This window comes from Scyliorhinus canicula, chromosome 11 (genome assembly GCF_902713615.1).
Source record: "Scyliorhinus canicula chromosome 11, sScyCan1.1, whole genome shotgun sequence".
Taxonomy (NCBI): Eukaryota; Metazoa; Chordata; class Chondrichthyes; order Carcharhiniformes; family Scyliorhinidae; genus Scyliorhinus; species Scyliorhinus canicula.
In genome coordinates, this window is record NC_052156.1 from 127,506,349 (window position 1) to 127,530,450 (window position 24,102).

The 24,102-nt window shown below is 47.6% G+C and overlaps 1 protein-coding gene across 4 annotated transcripts in view; it reads left to right on the forward strand.

Annotated features, from left to right (window-relative positions):
• Nucleotides 1-24,102, forward strand: part of dyrk4 (dual-specificity tyrosine-(Y)-phosphorylation regulated kinase 4) — a 143,924-nt gene that overhangs the window by 92,179 nt on the left and 27,643 nt on the right. For all 4 annotated transcript variants that reach the window (XM_038811365.1, XM_038811367.1, XM_038811368.1 and 1 more), the window contains 4 exons: nt 3,444-3,582; nt 10,019-10,100; nt 16,766-16,938; nt 17,025-17,085. In XM_038811365.1, the coding sequence (XP_038667293.1) occupies nt 3,444-3,582; nt 10,019-10,100; nt 16,766-16,938; nt 17,025-17,085 (455 nt within the window). The remainder of the gene's footprint in view (nt 1-3,443; nt 3,583-10,018; nt 10,101-16,765; nt 16,939-17,024; nt 17,086-24,102) is intronic.

Below are 24,102 nucleotides of genomic sequence, written 5' to 3' on the forward strand. Positions count from 1 at the left end.
CCAGTGCCCTCTGTTCAAAGGTGCTGAGGGGGTGCATGTTGGGCGAACCCCCTCCAGTCTTGTGCCGCTCACGGTGGTTATGAGCGGCCTTGGCCTGTTGGGGGAGGGAACATAGGTAGATCATTACAAAACGGTAGGTATCAGCAGTCCGTTCAGATACTGGCACAGTTTGGGGGGGGGCAAGTTGTCATCAGACGATTGCATCTCTCCTTGGGGCCAGAGCGCTGGGTCTGTGACAACTTTGTGAACCACCCTCAAATAACTCTGCCCCAATCCCTCTCTCCACCCCCCCGGGCAGTTAAGGGGGAGGGATGGTTGTGACTAGGGGGCACCCTCATGGCACTTACCCTGGCAGACCTGGTGAGGTCGTGTAGCTTCTTCCTACATTGCTCTGCTGAGCGAGGGGTCTGCCCCACAGCACTGACGGCAGCAGCCACGTCACGCCAGGCCTGGCGTACCGTGCTGGCAGGTTGGCGATGCCCTCTCTGCGGGCGGATGATGCCCCTCCTCTGCTCCACGGCATCGAGCAGCGCCTCGACGTCTGCATCTACAAAGCGAGGAGCAGCTCTCCTCGGCTCCGACATCCTGCCCGACAGATTCTGTGGTCGCCCGCGCCTTTTTACGGCGTCGGGCGGCGTCACATGGGCGGGTTCGTGTCGTCGTCGCGTTCCGTCGTCATCAAGCACGTAATTGACGCGGCCGCGCTACTAGCCCATTTCCAGGAAGTGAATCCGTCGGGAAATGAAGCCTTCGCGACCGTCGTAAAACGGTCCCGATTTTTACGACGGTTTTGCGACTTTCCGCGGGTGCGGAGAATTTCGCCCAAGGTGTCCACAGAAGGAGTGAATGACCGCATCCTGGATGGCTGCCATCGGAAAGCAAAGTGAAGGAAATAAGAGAGAAACCAACTCAGTAAAAAAAAATGGAGCAGTGATTACAATTTTGAATTGGTAAATTGCGTCTTGAGTCCACAAGTCTGTAAAGAGTCAGATTGAAAGATGAGCTGTTCTGTGAGCGTGTGTTGAGTTTCATTGGCACATAGCAGCAGGCCAAGGACAGAAATGTCAGAGTGGGAGCAAGGTGGAGAATTAAAATGGCTAGAGGCTTGGGGTATTGTTTGCGAAAGACATGTCAGAAACATTAGTATGGAAGGTTGCAGCATTGGATGGAGATAGAGAAACTGGGTGAATGGAATGGAGTCCTGACAGGAAGTGGGCTGTCAGAAAGTGTATTCAAGGAAACTGTGGGAGTCTATGGACCTCTGGTGAATATTGGTCCATAGTCTATCCCAAGAAATGGAGACAAGGTCAAGGGAGACAAAAACAGTGGGTGCAATTCTCCCCACTCCCCCCACCGGGTGGGAGAATCGCGGGGGAGCCGGGCGAGACCCGCTACGCCGCCCCGGCACCCGCATGGGATTCTCCCCCCCCCAAACGGCGCGCCGAGATTTATGGCAAGCCGCTCGGAGAATCGCCGCCCGGATGGGCCGAGCGGCCTACCCAATACGACGTGTTCACGCCGGCGCCAACCACACCTGGTCGCTGCCGGCATGAACAGCGCGCGAACGCTGCGGGGGCGGCCTGTGGGGGGGGGGAGGATCGAGCACTGGGGGGGCGCTCAAAAGGGGTCTGGCCCGCGATCGGTGCCCACCGATCGGCGGGCCGGCCTCTCTGAGAGATGCACTCCTTTCCTCCGCCGCCCCGCAAGATCACTCCTCCATTTCTTGCGGGGCGCCCGCGGGGAGGACTGCAACCGTGCATGCGCGTGTTGGCGCCGGCCAACCTGCGCATGCGCGGGTGACATCATTTACGCGGCTCCGAGGCCTGGTGCGCGTAAATGACGCGGAGCCACTCCTAGCCCCCCGGGAGTGGGAGAATAGGGGGCGAGGAGCGGCCTCCGACGCCGGAGTGAAACACTCCGGTTTTCATTCCGGCGTCGGCACTTAGGGCGCGATTCTCCGCCCCCCACGACGGGTCGGAGAATAGCGGGAGGGCCTTCCCGACATTTTTCCCGACCTCCCGCTATTCTCCCCCACCCCCACGGCCGCCCCACGACACGAATCGCTGCTCGCCGTTTTTTTTACGGCGAACAGCGATTCTCCCCTATCCGATGGCCCAATTTCCCAGGCCTTTACGGCCGTTTTCACGAACTCCAACACACCTGCTCTCACCGTTCGTGAAAATGGCCGCAAAGTGCCGTTCTGGAGAACCATGGCACCGATTGGCACGGCCGCACCACGGCCGTGCCAAGGGTGGCATGGGCCAGCGATCGGTGGGCACCGATCGCGGGCAGCGGGTCCGAACCCCGCGCACTCTTTGTTCCTCCGCCGCCCCGCAGGATCAGTCCGCTGGGCGGCTGAGGGGCATGACGGCCCGCGCATGCGCGGGTTTCATGCATATGACCACGCACTTGCCCAGGGTGTCATAACAAGTGTTTGTGTTCTTGTGTATATCCAACAAATAGTGTTAATTCATCCTGAGATCTTCTCAGGAACCTGACATCACAATTTATTATGATTTACATTCTTACAGATGAATACACTTCGACTATTAATATAATGAAGACCTTACCAGTATAGTGTGAATTTGTTAGGTTTAAAGGGCTTGACTATAAATTTGAAGTTTAATATGATAACTGTCTTGATAATCTTTTTGGTACACTTGTTCCAGATTTAGCTCAGTTTAGCTCAGTTGGCTGGACAGCTGGTTCATGATGCAGAGCGAGGCCAACAGCACGGTTTCAATTCCCGTAGCTGTGGTTATTCATGAAGGGCTTCACTTTCTCAATCCTGCCCCTTGCCTGAGGTGTGGTCATCGCCCAGTTAAATCGCCACCAGTCAGCTCTCCCCCCTCAAAGGGGAAAGCAGTCTATGGTCATCTGGGACTATAGCAACTTTACTTAAGTACACTTGTCCCAGGTAAGATATATGTTTAAGGATCAATTTTACGCATGTTTGTTAAGAGTGATGTTACCCACCAGTCATATAAATTGAGATATCGCAGGTCAGCTGCACACTCAATGTGTGTTCTGGCAGTGGGTTAAACCTCCCGCTAGTCTCGCACATTCTTAAAAGTAGCCTCCAGTGCTGCAACCAAAAATGGACATGGAAGAGCTGAGCTAGATTATAATCAAATTATTTTGCTTAATAGTTACGGTCTGGTTAAAAATTGATAGAATATTGAGTGTTCTATCCTGATAAAATGTGAGGGTAAATTTTCTGAGTTCTGCCATAAGCACTAACCTGCCGGGACACATCAGAATATTGCACGTGGGCTGCCAAAGACATTCTCAATTAAGAATCATGGGCAGCAGACGCACAATTTCCCAATGTGTGCTCCAGCCAGACTGACTTCCAAATGGTGGATATTCATAAAATCAAATAAAATTATCCCTTAAACTCATGGAGGATGGTAGATGATAATTGGGGTCTGCTCTTTTCACAGAATGAACCTATATGAACTTATCCAGAAGAACAACTTCCAGGGTTTTACCATTTCTCTTATTTGCCGATTTGCATACACTTTACTAAAGAGTTTACAAATGCTCTTTAGGGAAAAGATAATTCACTGTGACTTGAAACCTGTAAGTAATGTAAATATGTTACAGCTTTTTATATACAATTAACGTCACCGTTGAACTGAACTGAACAATACAATATTAACAGCATTTGTCTTGTGAAAATAAGCAGCGCATCGCTATATTACCTAATCATGGCCCCACACTTTGATGTTCAAATACACCTCTGAAATGTGACATATCAATCTCCTTTATTGAGGCATTCAAAATAATAGATCATTTCCCTACAGCACAAAAATCTATCAAAACATTAAACCAAAGTAAATAAAAGGAGTTAGATAGTAAAACCAATGCAAGTTTCTCTCTTGGAAACACTGAGAGTGTTAGGCGTCACCAATAACATGAAATAGCATGTTCACAGCTAATTCAGAACATGTGGAATTTGGGGTCAAGTAACAGACAGAATAGCAAGTTGGCCGCAAAACAGAAAACAGCGCAGGGGTTATAGGCACCTACTCAATTTGCCAAATGGTGGGAAGTGGTATTCTAAACGGTGTTGGATGGAAAAAGGGCAAAAGCATGAATCACATAATGATACTTGAACTGAGGTTCTCCCTACCAGAAAAGATTGAGCTCTTCTCTCTTTAAAAAAAAAAGGGAGAGGACTGAACAGTGACCTGGAAAGGGTTTGTTTGGGTAGAATTAGAGAAGTTTTCACATGCGAGCGAGACCAGAACTAGGTTGTGTAAGACAATCACTAATAAATTCAAAAGATAATTTGGGAGAGATTTATTTACCAGAGAATGCTTTGACCGTAAGAACATGGAACTAAGTCTCAGTAGGAGTATTTGAAGTGAATAGCATAAATGCATTTGAGGGGAAGCTAGATGAATACCAGAGAGAAAGTAATAGAAGGATACATTGATGGGGTTAGGTAAAAAGAGGTGCGAGGAGGCTTGTGTTGAACCTAAACACCAGCATAGACATGCTGGACCAAATGCTCTGTTTCTGTTCTGTTCTGTTCTGTAAATACCCTTCCTACTTGAGAAAGGACGTACTGGCGTTGGAGGGTGTGCAGAGGAGATTCACTAGGTTAATCCCAGAGATGAAGGGGTTGGATTATGAGGAGAGGTTGAGTAGACTGGGACTGTACTCGTTGGAATTTAGAAGGATGAGGGGGGATCTTATAGAAACATTAAAAATTATGAAGGGAATAGATAGGATAGATGCGGGCAGGTTGTTTCCACTGGCGGGTGACAGCAGAACTAGGGGACATAGCCTCAAAATAAGGGAAGTAGATTTAGGACTGAGTTTAGGAGGAACTTCTTCACCCAAAGGGTTGTGAATCTATAGAATTCCTTGCCCAGTGAAGCAGTTGAGGCTCCTTCATTACATGTTTTTAAGGTAAAGATAGATAGTTTTTTGAAGAATAAAGGGATTAAGGGTTATGGTGTTCGGGCCGGAAAGTGGAGCTGAGTCCACAAAAGATCAGCCATGATCTAATTGAATGGCGGAGCAGGCTCGAGAGGCCAGATGGCCTACTCCTGCTCCTAGTTCTTATGTTCTTATGTAACTTTGTAATACACTGACAACATTGATTAGCACACTGACAGTATATAGCACTTTGTTTCCGGATGTAAATGCAGAGGCATAGGTCGGCTTTTGTACATTCAATTTGTCATCAATCGGAAATTTTTGTGGCGATCTTTTTTGATTATAAGATGGAATTCTGCAATAAAAGTTCTGCAGAAATGTTCTGAATTACGGAAAAATACATCAGAAATTGACTTAATTGGGTGTCACGGTGGCGCAGTTTTTAGCACTGCTGCCTCAGGGTGCCAAGGGCTCGGGTGTGATCCTGGCCCCGGTCACTGTCCGAGTGGAGTTTGTACATTCTCCCCGTGTCCACGTGGGTCTCATTCCCACACGCAGCGGAGGTGGATTGGCCAAGCTAAATTGCCCCTTAATTGGAAAACAGGATCCATAGAATTCCTATACTGCCGTTTGGCCCATTGAGTCTGCACCAACCCTCCGAAAGAACACTCTACCTAGTCCCCCCTGCCCTATCCCCGTAACCCAGTAACCTAACCTGCACATCTTTGGACACTAAGCAGCAATTTAGCGGGGCAGTCCACCTAACCTGCACATCTTTCGAATGTGGGAGGAAACTGGAGCACCCAAAGGAAATCCACGTAGACACGGGGAGAACATGCAAACAGCTTTGTGAACAATGGCTTTACCAGAAAATCTTGCACTTGTTAATATACATACTGTGCACAATCTTTAATTCATTTATATGTATACATATCTGTGCTGGGCTGCCATCTAGTGGCAATAAAATAAGTATAATGTTATTTGACAGCTGATATTATGGGATAGACTTTCCAGTGACATGCAGAAGCTTTGCACAAACATCTGACAACCGACTCCACCAGATTTTCCAGAGTTGGTGCTCGTTACAAAATAAGTCAAATTCCAAGTCAGAACTGAATCCCACGCTGTGAGTTTACTCAATCAGGGCAGAACTTCCAATGTTTCTGAAGCTTTTAAAGGGATTCCAATAGTCACCTAAAGGAGAGGTTTATTTCTGACAGTGTTCTCAGAGCCTGGAAATATTCCCAAAAGGAATAACAATACTGCACTTCTCAGCACAGCTACTGAACTAACTGCTTCAAGAAATGCTCTGTTCAACACTCCAGGGTGCCCTCCCTGGAAGACAACAATGAAAGGTATGTGAAAGGAGGGAACAGAATGAGTAAATGTGGTATCAAACATTCAGAGGAATTGGGGAAAGCTTTTTAGCCTCAGAAATTCTGGCAAGTTACTGCTAACCAGCATTTCCGTATATCAAGTAAACGGCCAAAGTATACATGTCACCAAATGTTACATGTGTGTAAAATGGACAGATTTGCAGTTCATTCATAGATTCTCTTTGTGAATCCCGGTCCACAACTGCAATATACAGTTGCCTTCCCCTCTAGAGTTTTGATTTATATATCAAACATTCCCCTCCTTTCAGCAGGGGTGGGTGAAGAAACCATAATTTTAGTTTCCCGCTGCCTAGTCTTCATGATTATTGAAACCTCACCTTCCCACCCATTCAATCTTAGGCGAAGACGCATTCAATATCTGTCACAAAACATTTTAATATGAAAACATTGAATCACAGAATCATAGAATTTACAGTGCAGAAGAAGGCCATTCACCCCAACGAGTCTGCACCGACACTTGGAAAGAGCACCCTACATAAGCCCATACCTCCACCCTATCCCCACACCTCCACCCTATCCCCGTATCCCCACCAATCCTTTCTTGGACACTAAGGGCAATTTAGCATGGCCAATCCACTTAACCCTGCACATCTTTGGACTGTGGAAAGGAACCGGAGCACCCGGAGGGAACCCATGCAGACACGGGGAGAATGTGCTGACTCCGCACAGACAGTGACCCAAGCCGGGATTCGAACCTGGAATCCTGGAGCTGTGAAGAAACTGTGCTAACTACTGTGCTACCGAGCTGCTACCAAAGAACCAAATATGCATAGATTACTAAACTTATAACTAATTCCACGCTGATTGCATACAATTATGTTGGACATGTGGGGCTGGATTCTCCGCTGCCTGACACCGGTAGAGAGATTCGCGATCGGGCGAAGAATGTTGCGTCAAGCAAAAAACTGGATTGCCGCCCGGTGCCAATCCCGTTGCAGGGCTCCGGTCCCCACTGGCGGCAGCATCAAGGTTTGCAGCCCAGGCCAACGGCCCCAAGCAAATCCGTGATTTGCATCGATTTGACTACGACTAACAGGCTGGACACTGGATGCTCCACCCCTCTGCGATGCTCCACCCCTCTCAGACGAGAGTCACGCGGTCATAAATTGGTGCAAGTATTTACGAGTGGGACCTGGGCGCCATGGTTGTTAAGGGGGTCAAAAAGGTAAGAAAACTGTCAAAATATTTTGGCCTTGTGGGGGGGGCGTGTCTGCCTGGACGTCAGGGAGCAGCAGGAAACAACTTGGTGGCAAGTGCTACCTACCTTCCTGGCCATCATGCTCCTTTGACATTTCCCCCGGCAGCACATCAGAAGTAGAGGCAGCCTGCTGTGTAACTCCCCTCTATCCTGTAGTGCACTTGGAGGCCATCCTTTGAAGGGCCTGGACCTAGATAGGCCCAGCTGATGACGTGTCACCCTGTTCTGCCCACTGTCCATGTCCATGAGATGTGCCAGTGTCAGGAGGGGAGATTCTGAAAGCCCTCCATTGCCAGCTTTGGTGTACTAATGTCTTTGTCGCCTTAATCTTTTGTGGATGTTTGCACATGGATTGACAATTTTTCTTTTTTTTTTACATCTCTGGGAGTCTGCCAGCGTGTTTCTGATCCCATCCTCATCGCCAGTTTAGTTGTGGTTTTTTAACGGATAGGCTTGCAGGCCACAAAGGTACAAACAAACAAAAGCTTTATTGGAAAGGTGTTTTCTCACAGGCTGCTAGAACAGATTGACTGTTAGCCCGCCCAAACTGCCGATGACATCATAGAATTATCATAGAATTTACAGTGCGGCAGGAGGCCATGCGGCCCATCGAGTCTGCACTGGCTCTTGGAAAGAGCACCCTACCCAAGGTCAGCACCTCCACCCTACCCCCATAACCCAGTAACCCCACCCAACACTAAGGGCAATTTTGAACACTAAGGGCAATTTATCATGGCCAATCCACCTAACCTGCACATCTTTGTACTGTGGGAGGAAACCGGAGCACCCGGAGGAAACCCACGCACACACACGGGGAGGATGTGCAGACTCCGCACAGACAGTGACCCAAGCCAGAATCGAACCTGGGACCCTGGAGCTGTGAAGCGTTTGTGCTATCCACAATGCTACCGTGCTTTCGTACAGTACATCACGTACTCTCTTTTTTATAAATTTAGAGTACCCAGTTTATTTTTTCCAATTAAGGGGCAATTTAGCATGGCCAATCCACCCACCAAGCATATCTTTGGGTTGTGGGGGCGAAACTCACGCAAACACGGGGAGAATGTGCAAACTCCACACGGAAGTGACCCAGAGCTGGGATCAAACTTGGGACCTCAGCGTCGTGAGGCAGCAATTCTAACCACTGCGCCACCGTGCTGCCCTATGTGATCAAACTCTTAAAGTGACCTTGTTCCAACTAGGACAGCAGATACATGGGAACACCATCACCCAGAGGTTTCACTCTAAGTCACTCGCCACCCTGACTTGGAAATATGTTGCGTTCCTGTTGTTGGGTCGAAATCCTGGAAGTCCCACTCTAATAGCACAGTAGGTGTACCTACACCACATGAACGGCAACGATTCAAGGATGCTGCTCACCACCACCTTCTCAAGGGAAATTACAGATGGGCAACACATGCTGGCCTAGCCAGTGAAGCCCACACCCCGGATGATCAATGAACATACATATTGGGACATATGGGGGGAGATGTTGGTGTACAGGTACTGTCACTGGACTAGTAACCCAGAGGCTCTGGCTAATGCAGTGGGGGCACAGGTTCAAATCCCACCATGGCAGCTGGAGTAATTTGAAAATCGCTTATTGTCACAAGTAGTCTTCAAGTGAAGTTACTGTGAAAAGCTCCTGGTCGCCACATTCCGGCGCCTGTTCGGGGAGACTGGTACAGGAATTGAACCGTGCTGCTGGCCTGCCTTGGTCTGCTTTCAAAGCCAGTGATTTAGCCCTGTGCTAAACCAGCCATTGGGCGGCACAGTTGTTAGCATTGCTGCTTCACAGCTCCTGGGACCCAGGTTCAATTCCGGCCTCGGGTGACTGTGTGGAGTTTGCACTTTCCAAATCTCCCCATGAGCGGAACCTATGTGGGGGGGGGGGGGGGGCACGGTAGCTCAGTGGTTAGCACAGCTCCAGGGTTCCAGGTTCGAATCCCGGCTTGGGTCACTGTCTGTGCGGAGTCTGCACGTTCTCCCCGTGTCTGCGTCGATTTCCTCTGGGTGCTCCGGTTTCCTCCCACAGTCCAAAGATGTGCAGGTTTGGTGAATTGGCCATGCTAAATTGCCCTTAGTGTACAAAAAGGTTAGGTCGGGTGACTGGGTTAGGGTGGAAGTGTGGGCTTAAGTAGGGTGCTCTTTCCAAGGGCCAATACAGACTTGATGGGCCGAATGACCTCCTTCTGCACTATAAATTCTATATTTCTATGAATATCTCTGGAATTGAAAGCTAGTCTCAGTAATGGTGACCATCAAGCTATCATCGAGGGAAGGAAATCTGCTGTTCTTACCTGGTCTGGCCTACGTGTGACTTCAGATCCACAGCAATGTGGTTAATTCTTAAAGGGCCTTAAGTCATTCAGTTTGGGAGCAATTAGTGATGGGCAACAAATACTGGCCTTGCCAGCAACACCCACATCCCGTGAAAGAATAAATTAAACCTTTTAGAACATATATTGCTGCATTCTTTACCATAAGAATATTTAATTATGTAATATAACTATTTGTTTATTCTTTTTGTTAGGAGAACATTTTACTTTGCCCCAAAGGCCAAGGATTAATCAAAGTAATTGATTTTGGATCAAGCTGCTTTGACAATCAAAAAGGTTTGTACAGATAAAATATTTTTCATTTTATGCAATTTTTGTTGTACTTTCAAAAGTAAACAGTGCCTATCTCCTTGGTATGTATGGACCAGCATCATTTAGGAGTCATTTGGTAGCCTAGAAGATGGCAAAACAGTTTGGTTTTCATGCAACCAGACCTCAGTGTTTGGGAAATGGGGCACATACCAAAATTCTCAGTGACTCCTATCAGGCAGAGCAAAGAAGGTCAATAACGCATTTATTTTCAAAGATTTGCTTTTGTTTGCCCATTTCAAGAGATGGAATGGGTGGAATAGTGTATATTGGAGAGAAATAAAAGGGAGTTTAAAACATAAAGAGAAAAATGACAGGAGAAAATTGAAGAACCATAAGACATAGGAGCAGAATTAGGCAACTCAGCCCATCGGGTTTCCTCCACCATTTGATCATGCCTGATATTTTTCTCATCCCCATTCTCCTGCCTTCTCTCCACAACCCCTGATCCCCTTATTAATCAAGAGAACAGAGTAAACTACTTTTTTCTGTTTTTAGAAGTCCTTACTCTCTTTTTACGAGGGGCTGTACCGGGCCGTGCCCCCCAGGGAAGCAGGTGGGATGGACCGCTTTTTGGATAGGCTGGAGTTCCCAAGAGTAGGGGACGAGCGGGTGGAGGGTTTGGGGGCCCCAATCTAGTTGGAGGAGCTGGTGGAGGCGTTGGGAAGTATGCAGACAGGGAAAGCGGCGGGGCCTGACGGGTTCCCGGTGGAATTTTACAAGAAATTTTCAGATTTGCTGGGCCCTCTGCTTGTGAGGACCCTGAATGAGGCTGGGGGGGGAGGGGGGGGGGGTGGGTGGTAGGAGGGGGGGCTCTGCCCCCAATGATGTCCAATTATCTCTTTGCTCCAGAAGCAGGACAAGGACCCGCTTCAGTGTGGGTCTTCCAGGCCGATCTCGCTCCTTAATGTAGATGTCATGTTGTTGGCAAAGGTGCTGTCCAGGAGGGTGGAGGATGTGGTCCCGACGGTGATTCATGAGGATCAAACGGGGTTTGTAAAGGGGAGACAACTGAATGCCAACGTACGGAGGCTCCTTAATGTCATGATGATGGCGCCGGCGGCTGGGGAGTCAGAAATAGTGCCGTCCATGGATGCGGAGAAAGATTTTGATAGGGTGGAGTGGAGTTACCTGTGGGAGGTGTTGCGGAGGTTTGGTGAGGGGTTCATCAGCTGGGTGAGGTTGCTGTACAGCTCCCCGGTGGCGAGTGTGGTGACGAATGGGAGGAGGTCGGCGGACTTTCGGCTTTCCAGGGGGACAAGGCAGGGGTGCCCCTTGTCTCCCCTGCTCTTCGTGTTAGCTATTGAGCCCCTGGCCATGGCGCTGAGGGACTCGAAGGGTTGGGGGGGGGGGGGGGGGGGGGGGGGTGGGAGGAGGAGCACCGGTTGTCGCTGTACGCAGATGATCTGCCGTTGTATGTCGCGGATCCGGCTGAGGGGATGCCAGAGGTGCTGAAGATACTTGAGGAGTTTGGGGACTTTTCGGGCTATAAGCTCAATGTGGGGAAAAGTGAGCTGTTTGTCCTGCACCCGGGGGATCAGGAGAGGGAGATAGGTGAACTCCCGTTGAAGAGGGCTGAGAGGAGCTTTAGGTATCTTGGGGTCCAGGTGGCTAGGACCTGGGGGGCCATGCATAGGCTTAACTTTTTGAGGCTGTTGGGGCAGATGGAGGAGGAGTTTAGGAGGTGGGACGCGCTACTGCTTTCGTTGGCGGGCAGGGTCCAGTCGATTAAAATGACGGTGCTCCCGAGGTTTTTGTTTCTTTTCCAGTGCCTCCCCATATTGATCCCAAAGGCTTTTTTCAGAAGGGTGAATAAGTCAATTCTGGGGTTCGTGTGGGCGCGGAAGGCCCCGAGAGTAAGGAGGGTATTTTTGGAGCGAAGAAGGAAGGTTGGGGGCCTGGCGCTGCCCAACCTGTGTGGATATTATTGGGCGGCGAACGTGGCGATGATTCGCAGGTGGGTGATGGAAGGGGAGGGTGTCGCATGGAAGAGATTGGAGGTGGCGTCCTGTGCGGGTACGAGTCTGGAGGCTTTGGTGACGGCCCCACTTCCATTCCCCCCCGGCAAAGTACTCCACGTGTCCGGTGGTGGTTGCGTCCCTTAAAATCTGGGGACAGTGGAGGGGGCATAGGGAGGAAGTGAAGGCCTCAGTTTGGGCCCCGATACGGGGTAATCACCGTTTTGCGCCGGGGAGAACGGGTGGGGGATTTGGGAGTTGGCACAGGACAGGCATCAGACAGTTTGGGGACCTCTTCCTGGATGGAAAGTTTGCGACTCTGGAGGAGCTGGTTGGGAAGTGGAACCTCCCCCCTGGGAACGCTTTTAGGTATATGCAGGTCAGGGCATTTATTAAGAGGCAGGTGGCGGAGTTTCCGCGGCTGCCGCCAAGGGGGCAGCACAGTAGCATGGTGGTTAGCATAAATGCTTCACAGCTCCAAGGTCCCAGGTTCGATTCCCGGCTGGGTCACTGTCTGTGTGGAGTCTGCACGTCCTCCCCGTGTGTGCGTGGGTTTCCTCCGGGTGCTCCGGTTTCCTCCCACAGTCCAAAGATGTGCGGGTTAGGTGGATTGGCCATGCTAAATTGCCCGTAGTGTCCTAAAAAGTAATGTTAAGGGGGTGGTTGTTGGGTTACGGGTATAGGGTGGATACGTGGGTTTGAGTAGGGTGATCATTGCTCGGCACAACATCGAGGGCCGAAGGGCCTGTTCTGTGCTGTACTGTTCTATGTTCTATGTTCTATAGGGTGCTTTCGGGGACGTGGGTCGGTGAAGGAAAGATCTCGGCTATTTACCAGCTGATGCAGGAGGAGGAAGAGGCCTCAGTAGAAGAGCTCAAAGCGAAGTGGGAGGAAGAGCTAGGCGAAGAGATTGAAGATGGAACGTGGTTGGACGCCCTGGAGAGGGTGAATTCCTCCTCCTCTTGCGCACGGCTCAGCCTAATTCAGCTGAAGGTGCTGCATAGGGCTCGCATGACAGGGGCAAGGATGAGCCGGTTCTTCGGAGGAGAAGACAGGTGCGGGGGGTGTTCGGGAGGCCCGGCGAACCACACCCATATGTTCTGGGCTTGTCCGGCCTTGGAGAGGTTTTGGAAGGGGGTGGCGGGGACTTTGTCGGAAGTGGTCGGGTCTTTGGGGTAGCTTCGGAGCCGAGAGTTCAGGAGGCGAGAGAGGCCGGCATTCTGGCCTTTGCGTCTCTAGTAGCCCGGCGCAGGATTCTGTTACAGTGGAGGGATACGCGGCCCCCGAGTTCGGAGGCCTGGATCACGACATGGCTGGGTTCATCAAGTTGTAGAGGATGAAGTTTGCCCTGAGGGGGTCAGTACAGGGGTTCTTTCGGCAGTGGCAGCCCTTTCTCGACTTCCTGGCGAAGGGGTAGAGAGTGGTCGGTCTCAGCAGCAACTTGGGGGCGGGGGGGGAGGTTTGGGGATGGTTAGGGGGTTTGTTTTTGTGGCGATGGGTTTGCTATGTTGTTATTTTCTTCTTTCTTGTATTGCTGTTGGTTTTTTGTTATTATTTAATTGGGGGGATGAGTTCTTTTCTTGTGTTGGTGTGGAAACACGCCTTGTTTGTTTTAAATTGTGTGGAGAAAATTTGTTATTGAAAAACTTTAATAAAAATGATTTAAAAAAAATAGAATTCCTTACTCAAATGATTTAAATTTACATTAAGTATTGTTCTTGACTTTTCCATTGTGTTATTACTGTAAACTAAGGTGCTAGTTTCAACATCACACAATGTGAGAAGAAAACAATAGAAATGGTCATCGGAGAGAGACACATATTCCACTGGAGACAGGGTTAAACAAGAGGAGGTTTTACTTTATTGGTGTACACCTGAACAGCCATGAGAAAATGTGAGGGCAGTTGTAAACTTAAGGGCAAGCAGCAGATTTTATCTCTGTTCTTCCTTCCTCATGTTGAAGCAGAATCCACATTCCGGCTCACTCGAGCCTTTCTACCTAAACAAAAGTACAAGAAGCTCTCGCAGTTGTGCTCTCGCAGTTGTAGGCCGAAGAGGTCTGCATGAGGCCTATTGATCATTCTCGGAGTTGCAGTTCAATGCAAATTTTGAGTTCCGACTGACTAATGTCAGCCTACTCCAGGACCACTGCAAACCTACTATTCTGTGGTAATCTGGCATTTGTACCAGCTCTTCTTATCTGCCCATCCCCTGGTTGGCCAAATGTAAGAACATATTAAACAGGAATGCGAGTGTGCCATTCTGCCCTTTGGTCTTGCTCCGTCATTCAATATGATCCTCGCTGATCTGATTGTGGCTTCAATTCCACTTTCCTGCTTTACCGTATAACCCTTGAAACCCTTGTAGACTAAAAATCTGTCAAAGTCAGCTTTGAATATACTCAATGGCCCAGCCTCTACTGCTCCCTGGTTTAGAGAATTCCAAAGATGTATGATCTTCTGAGAGAAGAAATTCCTTTTCATCTCCATCCTAAATGAGAGACCCTTTATTCTGAAACTGCACCCCTAGTTCCAGATTTCCCCATGAGCGGAACCTATGTGGGGGGGCACGGTAGCACAGTGGTTAGCACAGCTCCAGGGTTCCAGGTTCGAATCCCGGCTTGGGTCACTGTCTGTGCGGAGTCTGCACGTTCTCCCCGTGTCTGCGTGGATTTCCTCCGGGTGCTCCGGTTTCCTCCCACAGTCCAAAGGTGTGCAGTTTAGGTGGATTGGCCATGCTAAATTGCCCTTAGTGTCCAAAAAGGTTAGGTCGGGTTACTGGGTTACTGGGATAGGGTGGAAGTGTGGGCTTAAGTAGGGTGCTCTTTCCAAGGGCCGGTGCAGACTCGATGGGCCGAACGGCCTCCTTCAGCACTGTAAATTCTATGATTCTATCTTCTCAGCAATTACTCTGTCAAGCCCCCTTGGAATCTTATATGTTTCAATAAGATCTCTCATTCCCCTACTCGCCAGTGAGTATGGACTCAACCAGCTCAACCTTTTCTTATAAGACAACCCCTTGCTTCATCCCAGGAATTCATCTAGTCAATCTTCTCTGAACTGTCTCCGTACAAGTCTATCACCCCTTCAATAAGGAGACCAAAACTGCCCGCTGTACTCTAGTTGTAGTCTCACTGATGCCCTGTAGAATTGTAACAATACTTCCCTATTTTTAAGCTCCACCTGCATTGCAATAAAGGCCAACTTTCCATTTACATTCTTTATTATTTTCTGTACCTGCATGCTAATATTTGGATTCATGTAAGGGGACACCCAGATCCCTCTGTACTGCAAATGAGCATTTAGAGAGGGAAACTCAGGGTGATGGCTGGGAATACTTCCTCCAGCCTCATTGTTGCAAATTTGCTGGCCTTCCAGCTGCTATAGGCTCAGGCCCTCTAACACACACTCACAGAGCTCCAGTAAATTCTTGTGCAGTACAATGCAGGCATGATGAGCTGAACTTTTCCAACCCCATGGAGATGAGGGGAAGGCGAGAACCAGGAAAATATGGAGAAGCCACGTCAGCATGGCTCCTGCTGCATTAGTGCATCCTTCTGTGTCATTGCCGGAATGGGTTGGGAATCGAGTCAGCTGCCCATTGCACAAGAGGAAGGCAGCTAATTTGGGGGAATTAAGACCTGATTTAGAGGCCATTTTACGATGGTGTTGGTATTTTCCCACCATCAGGGTGGCTCCTCACAGACTGCGAAGGCTGCCAGCTCATTGGAGGCAGTCGCCCAGTGGCAGGCTGGGTAGCCATCAGAGCCAAGGCCACCGTGTCCCAGTGATGGGGTCGCAGGGATCAAAGGCCTCAACTGTAAGCATCGCTAATCCTTCAGAGTTTCCCCTCCACTTTGATGGCCCTATTGGCTTAAGGCTCCTTTATTTGATGACTTTGCTGCCGGTAAATGAGGCTGTCTCCATTGTTGAGGCCTGTCTGTCTGCTTGGCAGAACCCACCACTTCCAGTGAGGCAGCCGGCTGCAGACTATCTAATAGGGCATCCAGCTTGGGAGCCCCCCTACACTCCTGCCATTAGGGCTCCAATGACCACAGGAACATTTAGCCTGCTGAGGCTACATCCCATTTTACTCATCTCCTTGCCTGGAAAATGCTCATTTCTCCACGCAAAAGGGAACTAATATTTCAAAGGAAAATAAATCTTGCATGGTGTTTAACACATAAAATGTTTGGGGTGGGTGCTGGGGTTTGTAAGGTTTCAGGAGAGGATGTGGCAGCAGGTGAGGGGACTGTGGGAAGTCATATTTATAACCTCCCCCTCTGCTGTTCCTGGAACCAAGGGATTCCTCCCCATGCTTCCAGATTCCTGGATGCCTCTCAAACTCTGCCAGACACTGAGATCCCATTCATACCTTGCCTGTCCTGACCCCCTTTTCCTTGTTCTTCCAGTTGCCAGGCCACCCTCAATGCTCAGAAGGTAATAATTGTTTTTGATCTTACAAAATCTCTGAGCTAATTTCCATGAATAATGCCAAGGGAGACCAGTTAATATCGTAATGATTAAAACCGAAGTTATCAGACATTTGTTGTCAGCTGTACAGAGATAGGATTGGTGTAAAGAAATAGAATTGGTTGCACCTGCAGGCGTGTTCCTTCTTTCTTACTCACTTATGTTATTTCAATGTTTAATATCTGTTATGTTTGTATAACAGTTTATACATACATCCAGAGCAGATTCTACCGCTCACCTGAAGTAATTCTTGGTCACCAGTATGGATTAGCAATCGACATGTGGAGCTTTGGCTGCATCTTAGCGGAACTCTACACTGGCTACCCACTCTTCCCTGGGGAAAATGAAGTGGAACAGTTAGCTTGTATCATGGAGGTATGAATAAATTAGGAGGCTATTTATTTCATGATATATTTCTTTTTGGATTATCTCTTACTGGGTTTGTTTCTTTCTTTCTGAAGGTACTCGGGACTCCACCATCAGAAATCATTCAAACTTCGCAAAGAAAACGTTTGTTTTTTGGTAAGAGCTGAAACTGAATTGAGGAAGACTTTTAAATTCAAGTCCAATAATGGTGTGAAATAGTTCAGAATAGTTTTAAAATACTTGGACAATAATTTGTTTTTAGCAACCACCCTTAGTGTCCCTTAGTGTTGGTTGGGGTTACTGGGTTATGGGGATAGGGTGGAGGTGTTAACCTTGGGTAGGGTGCTCTTTCCAGGAGCCAGTGCAGACTCGATGGGCCGAATGGCCTCCTTCTGCACTGTAAATTCTATGAGCTGTAAATTCTATGATCTGTGAAATTATTGACATTTATTAATAAGGTGGGAAAGTGGAGTTGAGGATGATCGTATCAGATCAGTCATGACCTCATTGAATGGCGGAGCAGACTCGATGGGCTGAATGGCCTGCTTCTATGTTTTATGGTCCTATGGGTTTTTCAATACCCATGCAAATAACAGTAATCTACAAATAAGAAACAATAAATGCTGAGAATAATCTTTAAAAGTATAAAAACAGATAAAGGTAATATAACTACTCAGGGAATAGAAGGTTATGAAAATAACAATAACAATGGATAGTAACAATTTGTTCAAAAAAATCAAGCAGGCATAATAATAAAAGCATGTCAAATTGCCAACAAATCAATGTACAGTGCATCAGTAACAGAACATGATAATTGAAGACAGTAATTAGAAATGAGGAAACAAATACAATAGGGATAACAAAAATATGGCTGCGGACAAGAATCAGCAGTTAGAATGCAGGCTCTTACGTATTTAGAAAAAATAGGGAAGGAACAAGAGGTGGTGGGGCAACATTATTAACTATCAGAATATTGGCAATAGCAAGAAAGGGTGTAACTAGCGAGAAAAATGGATCGGTATCCATTGGGTTCAGATAAAGGTTAGGATGGAGTTGGTGACATTATTGGAGGTAAACCACATATCACCAAATTGTGGAAAACAGAAGAAGATACAAATGAAGGCAAATCTGTTAAATTATTAAAACAATACAACTATGACCATGAGGATGTTCAACTCCAGTTTGCAGCACTCACCAGCCTTCTATTAAAGATAACCATTTCAACATGACAGAAGTCAAAATTGTATTACAATGGCTTTCAATGTATTACGTTACATCAGCTGTTTCCAGCAGACTTAACTGTTCAAAATGCTCCTCGCAACTTGCTAAAGTGAAGTTACCATAATCACTTTATCCTCTATGCTTAGCATTTTAAAAGCTCTGCACAGGAAATATTTTGTTGTTCTGGTTCTCAATATACATCTTCTTTATATGTATCTTAAAACTATATTTTAAAATTCCTTTGATGATGGGTCGGTGCAGACTCGATGGGCTGAATGGCCTCCTTCTGCACTATATATTCTATGTTCTATATTTAAAAATTATTTTGATGAGATAGTGTCATCTAAATACACATACTTAACCACTTCAACATGGAGCTATTATAATATTTAACAACTAACACAACCACTGTGGGGACTGCGGTTGGAAATGCATTTTGCTCTTTATGCATGATGGATGGTACAACAAATTCAAGGAAATAACACCCAAAGCTTGGTGGAGTTTCCACTATCTGATTTTAACCCAGAATTAGGAACAATGCAAATAGCAGATGGGGACTTTGAGGAGCTTAAATCACCTGTTTATACATAACAAATACTGGGGACTGTTGGAAAGTGGAGATATTTAGGCAGCTCCAAGGAGCTGCCTGAAGCACCTTGGCAGCTTGGCTTTTGCTGAAATCAGCAGACCTTTAAAATCAGTAAGTACTGAACCAGGTGTAAGACCTCTTTTGTTGAAAGACAATGTCACTGACACCGCAGCACTTTCTCAGTACCGTTCTGAAATGTCAGCCACACTTACAAACTCGGATTTTCAAAGTGGGACTCAAACCCACAAATTACTGACTCACAGGCCAGAGCATTACCACTGAATCACAGCAGAACTGGGGCGCATTTATTAGGTTTTAAGTGGCACGTGGCAGTTGATCCCTGTGGCAATGCCTTTTGGCTCGTGCTATTTTTCCAATGCACATGGCTGACTGACAAGAATGGATGGTGCAAATAGCGGGGAAGTACTCCCAAATAAAGTAGCAGGGAAAGGGAATAAAATTAGAGAAGAGGTTGTTTTTACAGTGTGTACAGGGTCTTTTCAAGTTACTATCAAGAGCAGATTTACTATCAATATTTGCTATTTACTATCAGAATTTACTATCCTGGTAATTTAGAGGATAGAATAGGTACAGGATCTGCACATGGTGAGATACTGGGTACAGGTGATGTGCAGTCAGGGATAGAGGAAAGATAGTGCAGTGCCAGCTCACCGTCATTCAATGTGTAGGACACAATGAAGTGCCTACTCCCTCTTCTAGCAGCTTGTTACTCTCTGCATGGCCCAGTCATACTCAATGTCAAGTGAAAGTCCTACAACACCATCCATGTTTTGGAAGCAAACAATTTGCTCATAGACCTTGAAGTTTTTTAAAAAAGTACTTTGGTATCAGCAAGACTACCTGTAAGTTAATATGGAAAAAGGCCCAAAACACGGGGAATTGCAGTAGTAGCCAAATAAATAATCCAGCAGCTAATTTGTAATTGGCCAATAATCACTTTAAATAATGCTGTTGGGAATTGTTTATGCCATTGAGGTTAAGAGACGGCAAAAAGGCTGAAGTGTGAGCTCCAAATTAACAGCATTGACATCAAATCGGCCTTATACTCTGATTGACATCAGATCTGCATACTACCTGCCGATGCTAGGAGACATGCAAAAACACCCTGACAAATATGGCATTTGGCGCACCTCTCTTTGGAAGTATGCGTGGGCATTACAGTCACTGTTTTGATAACTTAAGATGCCTCAGTGACCAAAAAACTTCCAAAGGCGTTTCTGTGACTCATTCATAAAAACTTCAAGTTGGCTTTGCATATGTATTTGCATATACAAATTTGGCACACTGTGTGTAAACATGCTGCACAGTGAAGGCTGATATGACAGACATAATTTTATTAAATTGTTTCCGTGTTTAATTATTTTAAACTGATGGGCCAGAGAGTCTGCAAGGAGATTTCTTGGCTCCATTGTAAAATAAACAAATCATTATATTCTGGGCAGCAAAGGGTGGAAATTGGTTTCACTCCATTAATTGTGTTCTGCGCTTTTTATTTCTGCTGTCATGGTTTCCTTTGCATTTAGAGACAGGCACATAATGCAGGCTTATCAGGTATAACGTGTCTCTGTATCACTGAAGGACATACATCAGGAGGCATATTTCCCATGATTTGCACACTAGTAATAGTGTTTGGGCAGCACGGTAGTATGGTGGTTAGCATAAATGCTTCACAGCTCCAGGGTCCCAGGTTCGATTCCCGGCTGGGTCACTGTCTGTGCGGAGTCTGCACGTCCTCCCCGTGTGTGCGTGGGTTTCCTCCGGGTGCTCCGGTTTCCTCCCACAGTCCAAAGATGTGCGGGTTAGGTGGATTGGCCATGCTAAATTGCCCATAGTGTCCTAATAGTAAGGTTAAGGGGGGGAGTTGTTGGGTTACGGGTATAGGGTTGATATGTGGGTTTGAGTAGGGTTATCATTGCTCGGCACAACATCGAGGGCCAAAGGGCCTGTTCTGTGCTGTACTGTTCTATGTTCTATGTTCTAAGTAATGTTGGCAGTGGAAAACACATGGGCACGGTGGAACAGTGATTAGCACTGCTGTTTCACAGCACCAGGGTCCCGGGTTCAATACCGGCCTCGGGTGACTGTGTGGAGTTTACACTTTCTCCCTGTGTCTGCGTGGGTTTCCTCTGGGTGCTCCAGCTTCCCCCCACAGTCCAAAGACATGCAAGTTAGGTGGACTGCCATGCTAAATTGCACCTTAGTGCCTAAAAGTTTAGGTGGGGTTACTGGGTTATGGGGATAGGGTGGAGGCCTGGGCTTAAGCAGGGTGCTCTTTCAGTGCAGATTTAATGGGCCGAATGGCCTCCTTCTGCACTGTAAATTCTATGATTCTATGATCCCTGGCGTCCAGTGTTTCTAAAGGCTTCAGAGAAGAGTAGGTCTTGCTACAGTTGCAGGACATCCTATCCACAAGAGTGCTCAGTTGTGGAAGGAAAATCATGGAATTCCAAAAATAGACCATGTCATAAATTTTGAAAAACAATTAATTGGCACCATCGGACCACCTGGACAGCAACAAGGCACAACAGTGAGTTTCTACCACCTTGCCCACTCAATCTGAGGAGAACACCCTGGTTAGGAACATAGGAACGTGAATATGCCATTTAACCACTTCAGGCTGTTCTGCAATTCAATGAGATCGTACCTGGTCTGTGACTTTACTCCTCCATATTCCTCTGGTTAACAAAAATCTAAAAAACTCTCATTTCAAATGAATAATTTTTAAAAAATATAAATTTAGAATATCCAATTCATTTTTTCCAATTAAGGGGCAATTGAGCATGTTCAATCCACCTACTCTGCACATCTTTGTGTTGTGGGGGCGAAACCCACGCAAACACAGGGCGAATGTGCAAACTTCACACGGGCAGTGACCCAGAGCCGGTATCGAACCTGGGACCTTGGCGGCGAGAGACTGCAGTGCTAACCACTGCGCCACCATGCTGCCCAAATATTGACCCGGCAAAACTGTTGCTGGCAAAATAGATATCTTCTTCCATCCTTCCAATGTCGAATTGGAACTTCACGCCTAAAAGGACTGTCTCAAGTTGTTAGATCATGTCCCCAAGTCTCAGAGTCCCCAACCAGTGAAAATAGTTTCTGTCTACCTACTCCATCAGTTCCGCTTGATATCTTTGACCAAATCACACTTTGTCTGTCTAAATTCCAGGAAACCCTATTTACACTGTAAAATTTGACCGAAGAGATGGGCCTAGGTCAGGGATAGAAATAATCGGTGGGCTGAATTCCTGCCCTGTCTAATGTGTAAAGTGTGTGTTTAGCTGTCAGGAAGAATTTATTTTTACAGAGAATCGTCACACTCTGGAACAAATTGACAAGGCAGCTGGCTAGTAAGGAGTCATCACAGTCCTTTAGAAGGAACCTTGACAAGGAGATGGCATTTCTATTTATTGAAGGGTAAGTTGCTAGTTACTTGTGATTGTCTTAAGTCATGGGTTATTATGGCATCTTGGTGTTTCGCCGTATTGTTTAGGTTAGGGAGATGGAGAGGAGTTATTGTTGAATTGGCCGCAAAGATTTTCTCTCCCAAGTGATCATGTGGTTGTGGGGATTGAACACTCTGCAGGAATCATAGAATCATAGAATTTACAGTGCAGAAGAAGGTGATTCGGCCCATCGAGTCTGCACCGGCCCTTGGAAAGAGCACCCTACCTAAGCCCACACCTCCACCCTATCCCCGTAACCCAGCAACCCCACCCTACCTTTTTGGCCATCAAGGGGCAATTTAGTATGGCCAGTCCATCTAACCTGCATATCTTTGGACTGTGGGAGGAAACCGGAGCACCCGGAGGAAACCCATGCAGACACGGGGAGAATGTGCAAACTCCGCACAAACAGTGACCCATGCCAAGAATCGAACCTGGGATCCTGGAGCTGTGAATCAACTGTGCTAACCACCGTGCAACCAGGCCCCCTCACTGTGCTACCGGGCCCCCCCACAGTGCTACCGCCCCCCCCCCCCCCACTTTGCTACCGAGCCCCCAGTATGTGCCGCATCCGCTTTACAGGCCGGAATAACTTTTTATTGGCTCTCTTTTTCATGCATTTGTATATCTTCTTTTTGACCCTTTAAGGTTTTGTGGCAGTTGAATGGCAAGCTGAACTGATTTATCACAACAAAGGGTTACATACAACAATGTAAAAATGACATGTTGATACAAAGTTGATTTTGAGCTTGCCACCCAAAAATAAAATTGACATTGCAGATCGACACTCCAGAAATCAATGTTTGTTTGCAAAATGGGCAGCCGATTACAATGTCAGTTTTACATCAAAGTGGGAAGTTGAAATTCTTTACCATTCTCGCTTCCCTCTTGCAACAAACTTGTAATAATATGTTAACTTAAAAGACCATGCCCTGCATTGTTGAATAAGATGGGGTTCCAAATTGAAGTGGGACTTTCACCTGCTGATATGACTTTACAACATTTTGCAGCATCACTATGATAATGATGAGCATGGGCTCCTAACACCAGTGGCACCCTCTGGTTAAGGCTGAGCAATTGGGGGGAGGGTGCAGTCAATCAAAATGACGGTCCTCCCAAGGTTCCTGTTTTTATTTCAGTGCTTGCCCATCTTCCTCCCTAGGGCCTTCTTCAAAAAGGTGACGAGTAGCATCATGAGCTACGTGTGGGCGCACGGCACCCCAAGGGTGAGGAGGGTCTTTTTGGAGCGGAGTAGGGACAGTGGAGGGCTGGCACTACCCAATCTCTCGGGGTATTACTGGGCGGCAAATGTGTCAATGGTGCGCAAGTGGATGATGGAAGGGGAGGGGGCAGCTTGGAAACGAATGGAGAGGGCGTCCTGTGGCAACACAAGCCTGGGGGCCCTAGTAACGGCACCATGGCCGCTCCCCCCCACGAGGTACACCACGAGCCCGGTGGTGGCGGCCACCCTCAAGATATGGGGGCAGTGGAGGCGACACAGGGGGGAAATGGGAGGTCTGTTGACGGCGCCAATAAGAGGGAACCATAGATTCATCCCGGGGAACATCGACGGGGGATTTCAGAGCTGGTACAGGGTGGGCATACGGCAGCTGAAGGACCTGTTTATAGAGGGGAGGTTTGCGAGCCTGGGAGGGCTGGAGGAGAAGTTTGAGCTCCCCCCGGGAAACATGTTCAGATATTTACAAGTGAAGGCATTTGCTAGGCGGCAGGTGGAGGGGTTCCCCCTGCTCCCCAGTAAGGGGGCGAGTGATAGGGTGCTCTCGGGGGTCTGGGTCGGAGGGGGGAAGATATCAGACATCTACAAGATAATGCAGGAGGCGGAAGAAGCATCAGGGGAGGAGCTGAAAGCCAAGTGGGAAGGGGAGCTGGGAGAGC